Source organism: Haliotis cracherodii, unplaced genomic scaffold (assembly GCF_022045235.1).
Source record: "Haliotis cracherodii isolate W230 unplaced genomic scaffold, xgHalCrac1.p SCAF_1, whole genome shotgun sequence".
In the NCBI taxonomy this organism is placed as follows: domain Eukaryota; kingdom Metazoa; phylum Mollusca; class Gastropoda; order Lepetellida; family Haliotidae; genus Haliotis; species Haliotis cracherodii.
Genome location: NW_027266264.1, coordinates 84,844,642 through 84,862,270, shown reverse-complemented (window position 1 = coordinate 84,862,270; position 17,629 = coordinate 84,844,642). Strand labels below are relative to the sequence as shown.

At 38.1% G+C, this 17,629-nt stretch overlaps 1 protein-coding gene across 1 annotated transcript; it reads left to right on the top strand.

Moving 5' to 3' along the window:
- The first annotated feature begins 5,470 nt into the window (after positions 1 to 5,470).
- LOC139470073 (kxDL motif-containing protein 1-like) lies at positions 5,471 to 16,581 on the top strand. The gene is made up of 4 exons (XM_071252365.1): positions 5,471 to 5,590; positions 13,065 to 13,217; positions 13,683 to 13,729; positions 14,342 to 16,581. The coding sequence occupies exons 1-4, from the start codon at positions 5,472 to 5,474 to the stop codon at positions 14,467 to 14,469; spliced, it is 447 nt and encodes a 148-aa protein (XP_071108466.1). The 5' UTR covers position 5,471; the 3' UTR covers positions 14,470 to 16,581.
- Positions 16,582 to 17,629: the final 1,048 nt, after the last annotated feature.

The window sequence follows — 17,629 nt, the reverse complement described above, 5'->3', positions numbered from 1 at the left end:
GAGCTGATCTAATAATAGTTATTACGTCTTGTCGAAAAACCAAACAATAATAGTTTTAAAACTATGCGTTCTTCAAAGGTGTGTTTTTTACCTATGCTTAAAAGAATCCTTTGGGAGTTTTAATCGCTACCTTTCGATCAGTGTGAAATAATTGCATCGAAGCTAAAACCCCCACGACATTGATGTAAACATCACATGACAAATGTATGGATACCTGCTTTGCTAAAATTAATTAATGTGCGGATCACCGCTAAGCTTCACACTTTAGTCACTGGAAACGCACACACACACACACACAGTCTTGTCCAGACTCGATTATTTACAGACCACCGTCATATAGCTGGAGTATTGCTGAGCGCGTCGTTAAACAACAAACCAACCATTAAGCAAAATCAGCGTCACCAGTGACACCCTCAACCTCTCCTGGAGTGAGTGAGTGAGTATTTTTTGCTTAACGCCGCATCAGCAATCTTGCAGCTATTCGCGGCGAGAAAATGTCTAATCTGACCAAATGGAATCAAACATAATAAAAGTGATGCTGAAATTCACTAAAACCTCAGTCAATATCACAGTCAAGAGTAAAAACTGATTGTTCAGATAAGAAGCTATATTTTATCATACAGATTGATTTCTTTTAAATATGCTAAAATCAAGTGATTAGAAACTGAGTTAAAAAGTTCAGATAGGGTATGAACATTAACATAAAAGTGTTGTCTGATGAGTGCAAAATCTACACAATCAAGCAAAATGTGCTTGATAGTATTTGGACATTGCAGGGGATACAAAAAGGTGGATCTTCACCCTTCAATAAAAACGAATGTGTACAATAACTATGGCCAATGCGGCACCGCTGAAAAAAACATCATCATAACGATGTAAACCAGAACATGCGTGACCTCCATTCAGTGGTTTGATAGCATGAAGTTTGTTCAGAGTCTTGGTATTCCAAGTTTTTAGCCAGTGATCATTCATATATTGTCTGATGGAAGGTTTCAGATCAGAATATGAGTTTTGTGTTTGACGGTGGTTTATTAAGAGCGGTTTTTGCCAAAGAATCTGCTTTACAGTTGCCACTGATGCCAACATGACTGGGCAGCCAACAAAAAATTATATCTTTTCCAGCTACTGATAAATTGAAATGACACCTTAAAATTTCAGCTAAAAATGGATGATCCACTTTTCGGTTTTTGATTGCCTGTAAACAGGACAGACTATCAGAAAATATGATAAAACTGGTTCCAGGAGACTCAACCTCTCCTGGAGATGAATTTACTTTTTGGATTACATTAATTAACGTGATTGACTTGCTAGGGGTGGGGTGGGGTGTGTTGCGGTGGGGTAACGCGTTCGCTCACCCATGTTCGATTGCCAACATGGGTACAATGTGTGAAGCCCATTTCTAGTGTCGCCCGCCGTGATACTGATGGATTATTGTTAAAAGCCGCGTAAAACCATACTCGCTCACTCACTCACTAAGCTCAGTGGTGTGATCTGACAGATACTGGACCCGGAGTCGGTGTCAGTAGGTACGAAGTCAAGGTTAGAGATGCTGAAATGGGCCGTATATTTACGTCTGATGACAGAATAAAGATACATAGAGCATGTGAGAAGTCTGGGCAAATGAAGCTGATCGAACCAATTCCGCTTCTTGAACAATGCAAGTAATTTGAAAACTTAATTGATGAGTACGTATCAGCTCTGTCAATTAAATGTTTGATAGGCATTACTTAGAAGTTGATGGATGACAAAGTAGACACAATGTATGGATAACAACTTCTTTAATACAGTAAAAAGCTACGTTTCGGTATAGATCCTTATACCGTTGTCAAGCAACATGCTGATATGTCAGCCAGCATTAGAGGAATCCTTCTCCTTCTTCTCTAACAGAGGTAATCTTATGAAGTATTACCCTCCAGCATCAGAGTCACAATGACAGGCAACCACACGCTATGTTTACAATAAAAAAATGGGCACCTTTTTGCACCATGAATCAGATGAGCTCTATTTGGAGGATGGTAAGACATTTTGTACGCCAGTGTTTGGGTTTTGTTCGCACACACAGAAACGCGCGCACACACGCACGCACACGCGTGACACGCGCGCACTAAGACATACACCCGCTCGCACGCACACACATACCCAAAAGCCCACATACAAGCACGCACGCACACATTCACACATACGCACGCGCGCGCAACCTAATCTCTGATCCTATTTATGTCGAATGAAAAATATACAACCCGTTTGTTGTATTGGGGACATGCCTTTACGTCGAGACGTCAGTATGCAATACCCATGTACACTGTGACAGGGGGTGGGTTGTGGCCGTCTACACTTACATAGACATGTAATATGTCAGAAACAAACTAGGACCCGTTTCCTGTCTTACGGATTTGTGTTCCATTGATATCAGCCTCTCGATTACCGTTCATGACAACTACATTCTTGAACTACAGTTATACACAGTCGGTTATAACGAACACGCTTATAACGAACTGACGGATACAACGAACTTACTTTTTGGTCCCGACTACTTTCTGTAGTCATGCTGTTTATGTACTTATAACGTGAGTGAGTGAGTATGGTTTTACGCCGCTTTTAGCAATATTCCAGCAATATCACGGCGGGGGGCACCTACTTATAACTAACTACGGTTTTATCGAACTAAAATTAGTTCGTTATAACCGTAGTTTACTGTACAGCTGTTTCTGTTTCCAGGTTGTTTTTCCTCTGACCCAGATGGTAAGATATGCATATTCACTGAAACTGTACGTAATTTGTTTGCAGAGAATCGATCCTATTTACATTACAATTAAGCTCATAACTTTGCCGGAATGTATCATACTAATGCTGAGTGAAGGGAGAGCAAGCTGTCGGCAGTGTCAAACCCCTGACTGGCGAAAAAGCCACCGAACTGACGAAAACAGAACCAGTAACTTACGAAAACGTCAGAAAGAAATATAATGGAAACAAGACCGTCCTATTCAAGGCGTAATTGTATCACACAAAATATGTTTTATGTAAGCACTCATAATCAACATAATCAAATGATTATTAAGTGACCTAACATCCATACACTCAAACACGAACCAATACCGACCATTCACATACATTACAACATTCACATAGAGCTGGACATTTGCTTTCTCATATATAAACTAAGTATTATAAACCCCTCTGTACAGTAATGGAAAGTAAATGTATATCTGTATGCTTGATGTATGTTGGTAAGTGCAGGTGTACGAGTGTTGTATGTCTGATATGAGTGGCTGTTGTACTATATATTTTTATACTCTATTTTACCATAGGATATCACTTGTATACCGTATTCTGCACTTGTATTTCTTTATTATGCAGATTTCCCAGTGGCAACGTTCACCGTACAATCATTGTTACGGTATTACCAGTTCAGGTTTCACCTATCTGGTATGTAATGTTCATCATCACTTTATTATCATATTTATATATTTTGTATTTGTGTATTGATGTATTGTGTAATGCAAAGTAAGTGTTATTCATTTAATGGAAGTGATATGTATATTTTAGAAATTTAAAGAGTAACTATAACGGATTGTATATATTTATTTCTATGTTACATTTGCTTATGTTGTACTTTCATTGTTTCAGGCTGAATTAAGTACGTACATTCGTACCTAACAATAAAATAACGTCATCAGCCCCACCCCCACAGCTGTTTGTGATTATTTGGCCAGTAGATCACCTACTCCACTATCGGCCAACACAACCACGGTTACATTAACATTATCAGCTTCATTCATGCATTTACATCTTAGCGATGACTGAAGGAAGGACGGCCACCTTGCTTGTCTGACATAATGATACATATGAATCTAGCAGTAAACGGTTACCTTACCTGCAGATAGACAAAGTTACTTTATCTGTAGACAGAATTACTTTACCTGCAGATAGAAAAAGTTACCGTACCTGTAGATAGACAGAGTTACCCTAACTGTAGTCAGATAGATATTTTACCTGTCGATAGACAAAGTTACACTTTCACCCATTGCACTAATTAAACTCCTGGGCCTAGAACGGAAATATGCACCAACAAGTCAAACCATATTGAATGAAAACTGTATCATACATAATCGATATGTATTTTCAGCACATGAACGGCTTTCAACAACTGTATACATTCAATCCTACACACATAAATAGACACATAGTTTTTACTGAACCACATAGTACGTGTCTTCATTAATGTTCAAATGAAAATAAAATAAAAACGAATATAGGCGTTGAAAATCTCATCTACATATCTAATCTTCAAGAAAAATAAGTGACTTGAGATTATGCATTTTTATTCATCGTATAAAATCTTTATTGATATAAATCGCAGAGAATGTTGAGGTATTTGGCGCTACTTTCGCCAGCTCATGCTTCCCTTTGAGCTAATTTGGTGAAAATTATACGTATGGTCGATTGTCTTAGGTTACCTAAAGGTGGACTTTGAACAACGATCTCGTGTCCATATACAGCCTTGTTAAAGTGAGGTGAGGTGAGGTGAGGTGAGGTGAGGTGAGGTGAAATTGGGTTTGTCGTCGCGTTCAACATAATTGCACATATATGTGCACGTGTGTGTGTGCGTGTGTGCGTGTGTGCGTGCGTGCGTGTGTTTGCTTGACTAATGCCAGTTTCATAGTGCTCGCCCACCACGATACCATGCCACGGACACAGCATACTGTGACGACTCCCTTAATGCCGAGCGCCAGGCAGCGTAACAACAAGTACCATCCTTTAACGACATTTGGTATCACGCGGCCGGGGATCGAACATCCGAACTTCCGCTCTCCGGGCGGACGCTCTGCGACTAGACCATTGATCTTGTTACAGTGAGTGAGTATGATTTGAAGTCGCCTATTTTAATAAGCCAGTAATATAACGACGGGGGACAGCAGAAATGGGCTTCACTTAATGTATCCATATGGGGAATCGAACACGTGCCTTAAAACTTCGGCGCGAAGAGCGAACGCTTCAACCACTAAGCTACCCCACCTCTCCTCTTGTTTTGCTTGTTTGTTGTTTCACACCGCATTCAGCAATATTCTAGCTACACGACGGCGGTTTGTAAATAATCGAGTCTGGACCGGAAATTCCAGTGATTGACATCATGAGCATCAATCTACGCAATCGGGATACGATGAAATGCATCAACCAAGTCAACGAGCCTAACCATCCGATCCCGTTAGTCGCCTCTTACGACAAGAATATTCGCCTCTTACGGCAAGCATGGGTTGCTGAAGACTTGTTCTCTACGCGAATCTTCATGAGTTCACCGCTCCTCTAGTTACACACGCTGCAGTGTATTAAACTAATGACTGGTGTTGAACTGACACATTGTCTCTTTTTGTTGATTGACTTCTTGCTTGATTCCTTTACGCAGTGTTTGGCATCAACGTGTTTCCATAGTTTTCTGCTTTCCAGGGGCAGATAACTCTGATGGCGTGAAAATGGCTGCCAAAGAAATGGAGGAGTCAACAGAATCAGGTGCTGAGGTCTTCGCTGACGCCTTGGTCGGGCAAGTGAGGAGAGACGATGTAGCGTCAATGGTTCAACATCAAAGAGAAATGTAAATGAAATGTTTCTACACGTTTCACTGTGATTGCTCCACGTTTAGAATGTGTCTCTGCTGTTGCGCGATTATTGATACCATTGACATTTAGCCTATATGGTGATTATGCAGAGCGCTGTCAGTGTGTTGGAAGGGTTGGTGCTAGAACGGGTGCCACATAGGATTGTAACGGGAGAGTGTACGCGGTATACAGGCGGGTGTGGAGACACACACATTTCGAGGGAACGGTACATGACCGATGGATCAAACCCATGGCTTATCCAGAAAGATCTCGGGGGGAAAAAAAACATATTTTTGATCCTGATAAGAAACATTGAAGATCTAGTCCAAATCTAGTGGTAATTTCGAAAATAATCGAGATCTTACTTACAATCTTACTTTGCTGTGTATGTTTTGCTATAAATGGGCACTGTACTCAATGGAAATGTGTGTGCCTTGCCTGGTGAAACATGTAAATTGGCAAGAAAATACGAATAATGTCTATGGTGATGAAGTCTGCCACAAGCTTCCTGAACTTAGTATTATACAAACACGATTGTAGACATTTTAGTATCCAATCTTCAGGATTGTTCTTAGAGAAGAAGCATAGCACTAGTTGAGAAGCTAAAGGTGTCAAAATGACCTGAGTTCACTAAATAGGCCAGTAGAAATGGTCGGAGACCCGGACATTTTACAGAACAACCAAATTTTATGTTTTTCTGTTTCCTTAAGGTATAGTTATGGTACACACAAAACCCAGACAAATTCAGACTTGAGGAAAATTGTCTACACCCATTTGAAAATAGGCCTATCATACCTATACTTGTGCATGTATTCGGCCAAATTAGAACAAATGTGTATTCATATCACTATGTTACACAAATCTTAATGCACTCATTAAGGCTCACAAAGTTCAACAATGTAATAATTTATATTTACATGTCTTTATGAATAGTTTTTATTATAATTTTAATAATTATGTCTGTAAATCTTAAAAATATATCAATAACTTTCGTATCCTCTGAATTCTTTCACTCTCTTCAAGAACTGTGGATAAAATTATGGTTAAAAAAAAATATTATTTTTATTATCTAATAATTTACATATCATTTTAGTTATAAAAAAATGATAACAGCATCATATTTTTTTGCAGTTTTCAACTTTATGAAACGCACATAAAAAGACAAACTTCATTGCTGTCCATATACAATGTTTGAGTGTGCTATATGAACTGGAACTATGAATATTATGGACATTATTTGAAGTATATTTACAAAGAACACATGCCAGTTTCACCTATGAGAGCACAATTAACATTATATGAAGTCTATTAATAGTTTTCATATTCTGCATTTAAGTCCTGTCTATTCTCACAGTTACTTTCACATTTGCAGTGGATGCTGCATTGAATCCCCCTTTTGACACAACTACAGGATGTGCAGAGTCTGTTAGATGATTTACAAGAACACTTTATTTCCTTCAAGAGTTCTGGAGGGGCTGGAGGCATGTCTGTTATAATTGGGACTATACTCCCTTCAACTGATTTGAAGCCATGTGTTTCTTTGTCCAAAACAGTTTTAAGAGATTTCCATGTTGACACTTGCAGATGAACCCTTAGACAATGAAAATAACATGCCCGGCTTGTTGGAGGCATGCGCTCTACACTTGTGAACTTGGTTGATTTTACATTTTTGAATCTCAACTCATCCAGTTTCTCGTTTTGTTTCCCACCATAGAGTCCACAGACATACTGTTCTCCCACTTCTTTGATAACTTGGAGAGGAACAGATGATTCTCCAAAAACTGTGACTTTCTCATGTAATTGCTCTGCGGAAGTGAAATAAGCCAGATGTTTAGATTTTCCAAAGCCGAAGAAGGAAGATGTTGTATCACAACCTGATACTGCATGAAGGAAAGGAAGATTGTGACACAATTGTTCTCCTAGGCAATGTTTTGCTTCTTTTATTGACATAGTTCTTGATCTTGTCTTCATGTAAACATTGCTCTGGGAATCCACGTGATGTATCAGAAGGACAAAAATGTCAGTATCATCAGAAATGACATGGACGGTTTCATGTTTCTCTGCCAACTCCACAGCTCTTTGAACAATAACAACATCAGCGTCCCCTTCATCCCCTGCATGGCTTACTAACACACGTGAGTTCTCTTGTATGTATGATGAAAGGAGATTAATTGTTTGTTGTTTGTTTTTCTTGTTGGCAAGAAAACTTGCTGCATCGCTTGGAACTGGAGTATTTGACTTCAGCATAACATCAGCCATTGCAGTTCTTGAGAGCTTTCTGCGCTTCTGTTCTTGATCTTTTGTTGTTGTTACATCATAACTGTCGAACACAACAGTTACCTCATCATTCAAGGATGACCTGTGATGAATCGTAGAGAGGAATATTTCACAGACGTCCAACATTGTCCCAACCTTTGGCCATTTCAACTGTTGAAGTAACGCACATCCATCAAAGACTGTTGATACTGATGGAACATCAGTTTCAACATTTGAAGTCATCTTCATTATGCATTTGGCGAGTTGTGATTTCGTTGATTTTCTCATGCTACCATCATCATGGAACAAGGCAGGTGCCACAGACGAAAGTTCATGGCAGAACACAGATGGAGATGGTGGTCCTATCGTGTAGGCAATAGCGAGAAGTCGTTGATACAACTCAAGTGATGACATGCGAAGTCTTTCTCCACTTGTTAGTGTTACTGCACGTTTCATGATGTCAAATGTCACCACTTGTTGACTTTTCTTCATTGAAACATCTCCAAAACAATGGTTTGTAATTAGAGACTGTATTGAACTTCCTATACTGACTGTTCTGTCAGCATTAACCCTGTCATCAGCAATAACACAAGTAGCTATGTTGCGAAGTTCAGACTGGACTCCAGTAAATGGATTGTGACTTCGTAGGAAATCTAAGAATTTGTTCATATCAATGTAATCTTGATTCATTCTTCCTGGATTTAGTTCTCGATGATGATCACTCCATGAATTTGATGATGTATTTGTCAACATTCTCAACTCCTCTGTGTACTGTGCAACAATGTGTGCTGATAGAAGCCATCTTGTCCTTGCACTGTCTTTGTGAGTTATGTTTATGAGACCGCCTGATGTCTTCCCTGACCTCATGAGAGATTGTTCTATCACCATATCAGACCAAGTGCCACTCCAGAATAACTTTTGACTCCGATGAATCGTAAAGAGGCCATCCTCTAGTGGTTTGTGAAGACAGGGGCATGGATTTACAAAATCTTGAATATATAGACGACAATACTTGGCATAATTGTTATGTCCTGTCGCAGCAAACCAGGGAAGCATGTCTTGTGAAGCTTTCAAATGCAGGAGCCAATCACCTGTTCTTTCAGCTCTAATGAACATACACATTGTTGAGACAAAATCCATGAATTGAAGCCATAATTTTGATGTCCTTGACTGTAGGTGTTTTGCCTTTTCTTTGTCAACTTTGCCCAGAATGTTATCCACTGTCTCTTCAAAGTCATCAAATTGAATTTCTCGACTTGAAATATCTTGAGCAATCTGTTCAATATCTGACAAAGAACCACTACCTACAGAATCATTTTCGTGTTCACGACTGTCACCATCTTCATCCATGGTGTCTTCATGAGGCTGTTCAAAGAGAAGAATATGTAGTGCTGCGCAAGTCAAAAGACATGCCCTTACAGTTTTGTGGTAAGATTTTCCTTCAAACATTTTTGGAATTGAGTTCTTTGCATACACACATGACCATACTTCTTCTAATCCAGTATATTGCATTGACTTACATCCAGATCCAAGAAAGGACATCAGCTGATGAAATCCTCCAAGGCGAAGCTGTATATGTTCGAAATCCAGAGGATTTTCTGTTTTGATTTTGTAAGCTTTGGCGTAGAGTGGTTGATCAAACGTGAGGAGTGCACTACACTGTCCAATCTTCTGACGTTGCTTGTCTACAAACATCATTGTTGAATAGACTGCTTCATTTGTCTGCGGATTGAGTGGTATCATTGGATGATAAAGTACTTTCGACTGCATATACTCCCCATGTGTCACATCAGACATGAACCCTTGCCATCCTGGGGTGATTTGTGATCTGAAATTGGAGAGCATCCACACTGTGTCTTGGAAGAAGAATTGCTTCAGTTTTGGAACTATAACTTCGACCACCGGATTAAATTTTACCTTTGCCATGGCGTTTGTATGATGATTTCTGTAGGGGTGTATATTGCTGAAATCACCAGCAGCAAGAATGTCTGTAGCATAGTTTTTTTGTCTTCTCACTGACAGTTTCTGTGTTGATGCAGGTGTCTGACATGCGATAATTCCCATGACATGTGTGCTATTGTGGCCACTTATTGTGTCCTCATTGTAATCAAAATTATCAGCTATCCACTGACAAAATCCTTCTGTGCCATCTTCATTGACACCAATGCCTGGGTGAAGGTCATCAATGTTTCTACTTGTAACAGCAGATCTTTCAAAATCCAAAATAGTGTCATATGACACTGTCATTCCTAAGGATGAAAGGAGATTGAGTACAAGTTTTGACCTTGTAGTCTGATGGATGAATAAACCAGTAGAGAACAGCAATGGAGACTGGTATGGATTTGGGGCAACAGCATTCATCAAGATATGACATAGAGATATCATTTGCAGTGTATTTCTATCTGAAGATGTTGAAGATAATCCTAAAAGACTCTTCATGAAAACTAGTAGAGCTTCAGGAACTTGACTCTCTAAAGCGTTGATGTTTAATTCATCTGGCGAGGGAAAGTGTTCAGAGTCAAATTTGATGTCAGATAAAAGATTCCTGAGCTTTTTTCCCAATTGGCGTGACTTGGCAATCAATTCATCACCATCCTCCTGGTCATCAGTAAGAAAAGCTTGGTGTAAAATCTCTGAAGCTGTATTTCTAAATTGGAATACATTTTTCTTTCCTCCTAGTTCAGTTATACTCAGTTTATTGCCAAAATGATCTTGCAATTTGCGTTTCAAATGTTTAACACTGTAAGGTTCAACATCCTCTGGAAGAAATGAAGACAGTTTTATCTGTAGATCTGATATAGTAAACTGACTCCCAGTTTGTGATGACAACCAGGTGCACAAATTACTGAAACCTTCAGAATTTGTCGAATTTAGATTTCTTTCATTCGTATCACAGTCTTGTTTACAGCGTAAAAAAGTTTGCAAACATTGGCGATGGTAGATTGCCTCTGCTGCTCTTATGTCTCCAGCACATATGATTCTTGACTTGACATCCAGAGCCTGCTTATCTGAACGCTTGGAGCATAGTTCCAATAATGTATTCTGCAAAGTGCTACATTTATCCAATTTGTCAACAATTTCAACTGAACCTATGCTTTGTCTTTTTGGATTCTTTTCAACATTAGGAAAGTTAATACATTCTGCACAAATAAGACAGTGAGTCTTGAAATCAAAATTGATTTGTAATGTGCGAAGATTTCTTGGCGGTAAAGTATCAAGTTCATAATTTCTTTTCTTCAAGAAATAATGTATGTTTTTTGATGAAGTATATGACTTCCTGCATTGTTCATGCACAACAAATGCTTGTTTATTAGATATAAGAGGCAGCAGTTGTTCATGTTTTCCATCTTGTCTTTTCTTAGACGAAGAAATAATTGATAGGAAGCCCTTTGTTGATAAGTTAGCATCCCATCCTGCTTGATCACAAATGATGCAGTGACCATCATTCTCACCTGAAAATAGTAAGACTTCAAATCAAACATATATTTCAATATATTTTAGTTTTAGTATGATTTATAAGAAATTAACATTATTGAATAATTGAATTCATTGTCTCAAAAAGTAACTTTATTTCTTGAGTTATTATGCTTTGGACAATTAATTGACTCCCATGAATAAAGGTAAACAAATATATGTCTCTTTCTATTTTGTTCTAATCATCTAATTTCTTCAAAACATTTTAAGTAAAAGAACAATAAGTTTCTTTTTGATATAGGTTGTGGCTATTTGTGGCATAATCATATTAGATGAACAATGAAATTAGTGATCTAATAAGAATCTCACTCTGTATCCTTTAGAATGAACAGAAAAATAACTTATTAATTACACTTATGTTTTCTTTGTTAAAATGAGTAATTGATTCAAACATATTCTTGAAAATTCAACAGATCCATGTAAAGATTATATTCAGGTTATTTGATGCATATCTTTTCTCATACACATTACATTACAAAAAAAAAATCAGGTTTGGTAAGATGTTCTCAGAGAAATGAAGTCTGATGGAAAATAGTATTACTTCAACTAACAGCTAATTTGCAAGGTATGGAATTGAAGATTACATTCAGGGGGTTTCATGTAGATTTTCTACAGTAAATAGTTAAAAACAAATAATTAAAAATTGTGTTCAGTTGACGTTCCAAGATTGAAAATTAGTATGTTGGAAAATAGTATCACTGCAACCAACACCTGATATATAGGGTATAAATTTAACCTTGATTAAGGACTGAGTTGTCTATGAAACGCATATATTTCATTATTCCTAAACAATGTTTGTTTACATAGAAATCAATGGGAACATGATACTAATATTTGATGAAATATCTAGCATACATCAAATATAAAAGTTGCCTAATTGACCATTGACTAGCCTAACATTAGAGTGCATTTTAATCATAAATAGTAAAATGATCAACATAGTAATTCATTTGTAACAAATGTTGTACACAGAGTGTAACTTTTACTCACCATTTAGATGATTTTCACTCTCAGTCATGACAGCAACAAAGTAGAAAATGAATATTATTCCACTTTAAAGCAGACGACATGGAGGCTGACATCTTGTTTATGGTAGCAACAGGTAGTACTTTCCTTACAACTATAAACACTGGGAAACTGAATGGGGAGTGATTTGGAGCAAACTTTGACATGGCATTGTAGATTTTCCTCAAGTCTGATTTTGTCTGGGTTTTTTATATAACATCTCCTATACCTAATTTATGATTTGTGATAGAAATTTGGTTGTTCCTTAAAATGTCCGGGTTGAATTAATTTTAGGGATTTTTCTACTGGCCTAAAATATAAAGACAACAATACTGTTGTGCATCTGAAATCATTATTATGCATGTATGCTTTGTATGTATTTTAATTAATTGCTAAATTTGAACCCGATGAATTAGGGCTGGGACGGGTAACTCGGGTATTTGGGTCTTGTGGGTCTTGAATAGGACCTGGGTACACAAGACTACCCTGACACGTAGTTAGTAACGTGAGGTATTGTTTATTGACAATAACTATAAAACTTCATGTTAGTGTCAGATGTGGAGTGAGATGGTCACATTTTTGTCTGACTATGCACGCCTTCCTTCTGTCTATTTTAAGCTAAGATTACTAGACGGAAACAGAATTTACAAGACTCATGATAGTGAGTAGAGGCCAAGGCCGAAGAGTTACTGACTCGCATACCCATGAGATAATGATGCTATATTTTTGTTCCAGGTTGTCTCGGTTTGAGAAAACTAACGAGATGCTGATAAACTTTAACATGCTGTCTTCCAGTCGGTTTGAAACAACAAGTCAGGAGTTCAAGAGACACACCATGTTGTTGTATGACATGAAGAAGGACTTGGACGTTGTCTTCCGGAGGATAAGGTCTGAACTAAATCATGTTATTGCGATTACCGGTATTGTTATTTTGAAAACATGTTGCACTAAAAAATAATATTGTTAGTGTTTCATTAATGTTTAGTTATTCTCCAAGGTCACAAACTGGCCATTTCAGGATTGCTTCTGATTATACTTTGTGACAGTTTGAATTGCTATCAGCACCTTCAAACACTGTTAGCATGAGGGAAGGAACATATATGGGAAATACCTAGTCTGAAATTTTACAGGGTGCCTTTATTGAAAACATCTGAAGTCTTTGAATTTACATTTTCATACTATTGATATGTTGTTTTGCTTAGAGTTTTTCTTTTTTTAAATAAAAATGAGTTTATTTAACATTTTCATGCCGTTTTGATAGGATGTGATCACGGTCAGTATTTCATGCACACTTGTTTTGAACATTGAGTATTTACTTGTACACAAACAACATGCTATGATGCTGTGTTGTAGGAAGCTGAAGCAGAGGTTGTCAAAGATGCATCCAGAAGCCTTTTCAGGTTAGTTGTAAGTTACACTTCAATTGTTCTTACTTTTGTAACATGAGGCCATGATGAGTTCATTGTGAGATTTTCATCCACTACCAATTTTTTTGAGACTAGATTTAACCAAACATAGTCCCAAGTTTGCCACTTACCTATAAGATGGTTTGACCATAATGGCAATTACTTTCAAGAGTATCAGACTATATGAAGCAGAATGTTCGTTCGAGTTATGTGAATTGAAAATTGAAAATTTACTTATTATGGCCTTATATTTAGACCGTAAGTTAGTGTAACTTTGCATCAACAGCAGATGATGTAGATAGTGCAACAACAGCAGATGACATCAAGAACCACATGTTGCTATCCTAAATGCAGTGTCGTACCACAGTGACCTAAGTCTTTATCCTGGCGCTGAGCGGTTGCACCAATGTAATTTTAGAGGGAATAAATGTATTTGAACAGTGAGTTCTTTCATTGCCACAGATAGCAAATATTCAAGATTATGAGAGTTTGAATTTATGTAATGTTGAAATAGATAAGCCTGTTCTTCCATTCTCATGATTACTGTAGTGAGAGTTGGTTATTTCCTTTGATGGGAATATGTACATGATGTTTGTTTGTTTTCAGCATGTAGCAACGTGTACAACTTCATAGAGGCTGAAGATGATGATGAAGATGATGATGAAGATGAGGATTCTGGCGAGATCAAGGTCACAGCTGCTGTTGAAGTGAAGGTCAAAGTTTCCAAACCATGACACTTGTTACTGTAACAAAGGTCATGGTCACCTTGGACTTGTTCTTGTTACTTTCTTGTAACAAATGTGATTGAATGAAAATGTGCGCCTTGGTGATGATCTCAAGAGGAGATGAATAAGCTTGAAAAGCTTCTAAAGCACTCATTTTATTCCCCATCTGTCCAGTGGCTATTGATGTATATGCTGTCTTTCAATAAAGACAAATGCCTCTCAGTGAAGGTCCCTGAGAGGATTGTCAACATCCCAACTAGCCCACATCTGTGATATTACTGTCTGGTGTGATAGCCATTGGTTGGAAAAGTCCACAATGTCTTGTCCAGATACAGTCTCACCTTGTCTGTTGCCATCATAAGGTTGAGATAATGATGACCTTGTTCATGCACTCGCTCAAGCTCACATCTGGAACCATCAGCAGATCTGAGTTATGTCTAAGGATGCTGAGGTTACTATTCCCACATTACCCAAACAGTGTTATATGTAACAGTGTAATATGTAATGTTAGAGAAGAGAATTATATGTTTGTTCAACAACACTAAGTTATTGAAAACTCGAAAATTCCATCATTATTCCTGTTGTACTATCACATGACATCAGATTCAGATATCATGCAGAACAAAGGCCATGTTCTTTAGACATTACTTTGATTTGAGAAGAATCTTTTCAAGTGGTTTTCTATGAGTTTGCATTCTGTTTAGGTGATTTGACCCCTGTGTATGTAACCTGAGGAATAGATCAGCATACAATAACAGGCCCATTGCTTTTGTTAGGTTACACTTGTTAGTTTATGTTATGTATCATTTCGATTAACAAATAAATATGTGAATCTGAATAATTAATATGTTATCAGATTATTTTATATTTGGATTTGGATAACCATGTGTTGGTGGGTCTGTTTGGCAGGGGAAAATAAGTGCTAAATCTGCGTAAAGTGCAAGATGTTTAGATTAACAAATATTCACTTCATTAGTCTCTTGTTGCAGTAGCCAAAGACAATACTCTTCATTAGATCTGGTATATTAACAAGACAGTTAAATTTGGTAGTTTTCTTTTTTGATTTATTTTTATCCATACGAAAAAAATGTATCAGAGGGGATAATAATTAATCTTATTCAGTTTTATTTTATCATTTGTTGATAGCCTGTAAATTAAGAATTTAAGTGTTGCCTAGCAACATGGAAAGTTGTGAGAGGGCTTTGTGCAATAAACACATAGTCTAACAACTGTCATGGCCTGGTAGTCGAGGCCTGGTAGTCAAGGCCTGGTTGTCAAGGCCTGTTGCATCCATACTGGTACAACACATGCTGCTCAGTGTTCGAAATAGCTCAGCCGTTTCAATATTGTGAGGGACCATTGGCCCTGAAATAATGTCATGCCACATGATCATTGGTTCAAGTCAAATGTTTTTGTTTCTTCATCACCAAACCTGTTCCTATGTGCTTGTAGGTTTTACCGAAGTGGTAAGTGGTCTAAGACTTGCATCACTTGGGTCTTTCCTCTAAGCAGACATGTCGTGATACAACTGAAATACTGTTGAAAGCAATTTTAAACCAAACTCACTGGCTAGCCTGCAACTGAGGGTATACCCAGAGCATGGTCAGTGGAGACATGTTTGGATTGCTGGTGTGTACAACATGGGACTCCTGATTACACTACTGATGCTGTGTTAGATGTTTTCTAGAATTCCAACACTGATGATAAATCATTGTAAACAGTTGTATTCTGAATTTGAAGTTATATATGTGGTCAATGCTGAGTAAGAAATTAAAAAAAAATTTCTAGTTTGGATGGAAAGGGTGATAGCTTATGATAATCGTGGCATTGGAAGGAAGCTATTTCTAACACTGAACACAGAGCTTATTGGTAGTTATGACTGCAACCTTGCTAAAAGCAGGGCTAAGCCTTCAGTTCACTCACTCACTCTCCACAGTTGTATATAATGCATGGCATCATCCAGAGGAGAGTGACGGTATCATCAAGATCATGCTTCATCATGTAGTTTCATCAGCTACTTCTCCACGCTATGGAAGAGAAGATACAGTTGACGCTGTTACAATACATGTGGACCATGAAGACCGACACAGTGTGATAATAAAAGAGTCACTGTATCCTGTACATGTCGAGTCTTTTGTTTTGTGGCTTGCCAAACTTTCTCTTGTCCTCTTAAACTCAGCTGCCCACCCCTTTTGGCAAAGGAAAGAGCAAAATCTGACACAATGTCCGCATGGATGGCTGTTGCAATGGAGTTAACCATTTCAGTTGGAGATACTTGATGACCATGCGATAGCCGATATTGTCCATTTTCATCAAAGAATACTTAGTTACTTTAATGCCTGCAGATAAATGCTTTCTTGTGTATTTATTTCAATTGCAGCCTATTGTATTTAATAGGCTTCTCAAAGTCTGCAAAGTTTCAAGTTTTGACATGCATCAACCAAGTCATCCAGCCTGACCACCCGATCCCGTTAGTCGCCACTTGCGACAAGAATAGTCGTCATAGTCGTCTTTTACGGCAGGAATGGGTTGCTGAATACCTATTCTTCACGGGTCCGCAGTTAATGTGGTTGGTCCTAACCATACACACCTGTCCTTGTGAAAACGGGGTATTCATGTACCCTTCAATAGTAACCAGTTTATTTTATAACCTGAACTATTCTGAACTATGGGCCTGTAAGTGTGAGCGAGGGAGTTTGGTTTTACGCCGCTTTTAGCAATATTCCAGCAATATCACGGCGGGGGACACAAGAAATGGGCTTCACACATTGTACCCATGACAGGAATCGAACCCGGGTCTTCGGCGTGACGAGCGAACGGCCTGTAATCTCTCGAATAAACATATCTACTTCTTTGCACACAGATACGCACCCCAAAACGCGCGCGCGCACGTACGCACGCACGCACACACACCCACACATGTATAAAAAATGAGAAAAGAATGTGTAGTTTAATATATCTGATGGAAAAGTAAACTACGTTTAACCACTGACTGGAGAGTGGGTACAAGTTGTGAAAATAGGTGATCATCATCTGTAGTAGATTTTGTAGGAAACTATGAGAACACAGCCATTTACCTGCCATTGATAAGATCTTGAAGAGGAATGAATGGTGCTGATAGAGGGAATAATGGCAGGAAAATACCCTTATCGGTTAAATAAATAATACA

What these genes read in the sequence shown, in the direction of transcription:
- LOC139470073 (XM_071252365.1), top strand. Translation starts at nt 5,472, where the DNA reads ATGGCTGCCAAAGAAATGGAGGAGTCAACAGAATCAGGTGCTGAGGTC. An exon ending in GTTCAACATCAAAGAGAAAT is followed by an intron (nt 5,591 to 13,064) that starts GTAAATGAAATG and finishes TTTTTGTTCCAG; the next exon opens with GTTGTCTCGGTTTGAGAAAA. An exon ending in GTTGTCTTCCGGAGGATAAG is followed by an intron (nt 13,218 to 13,682) that starts GTCTGAACTAAA and finishes GCTGTGTTGTAG; the next exon opens with GAAGCTGAAGCAGAGGTTGT.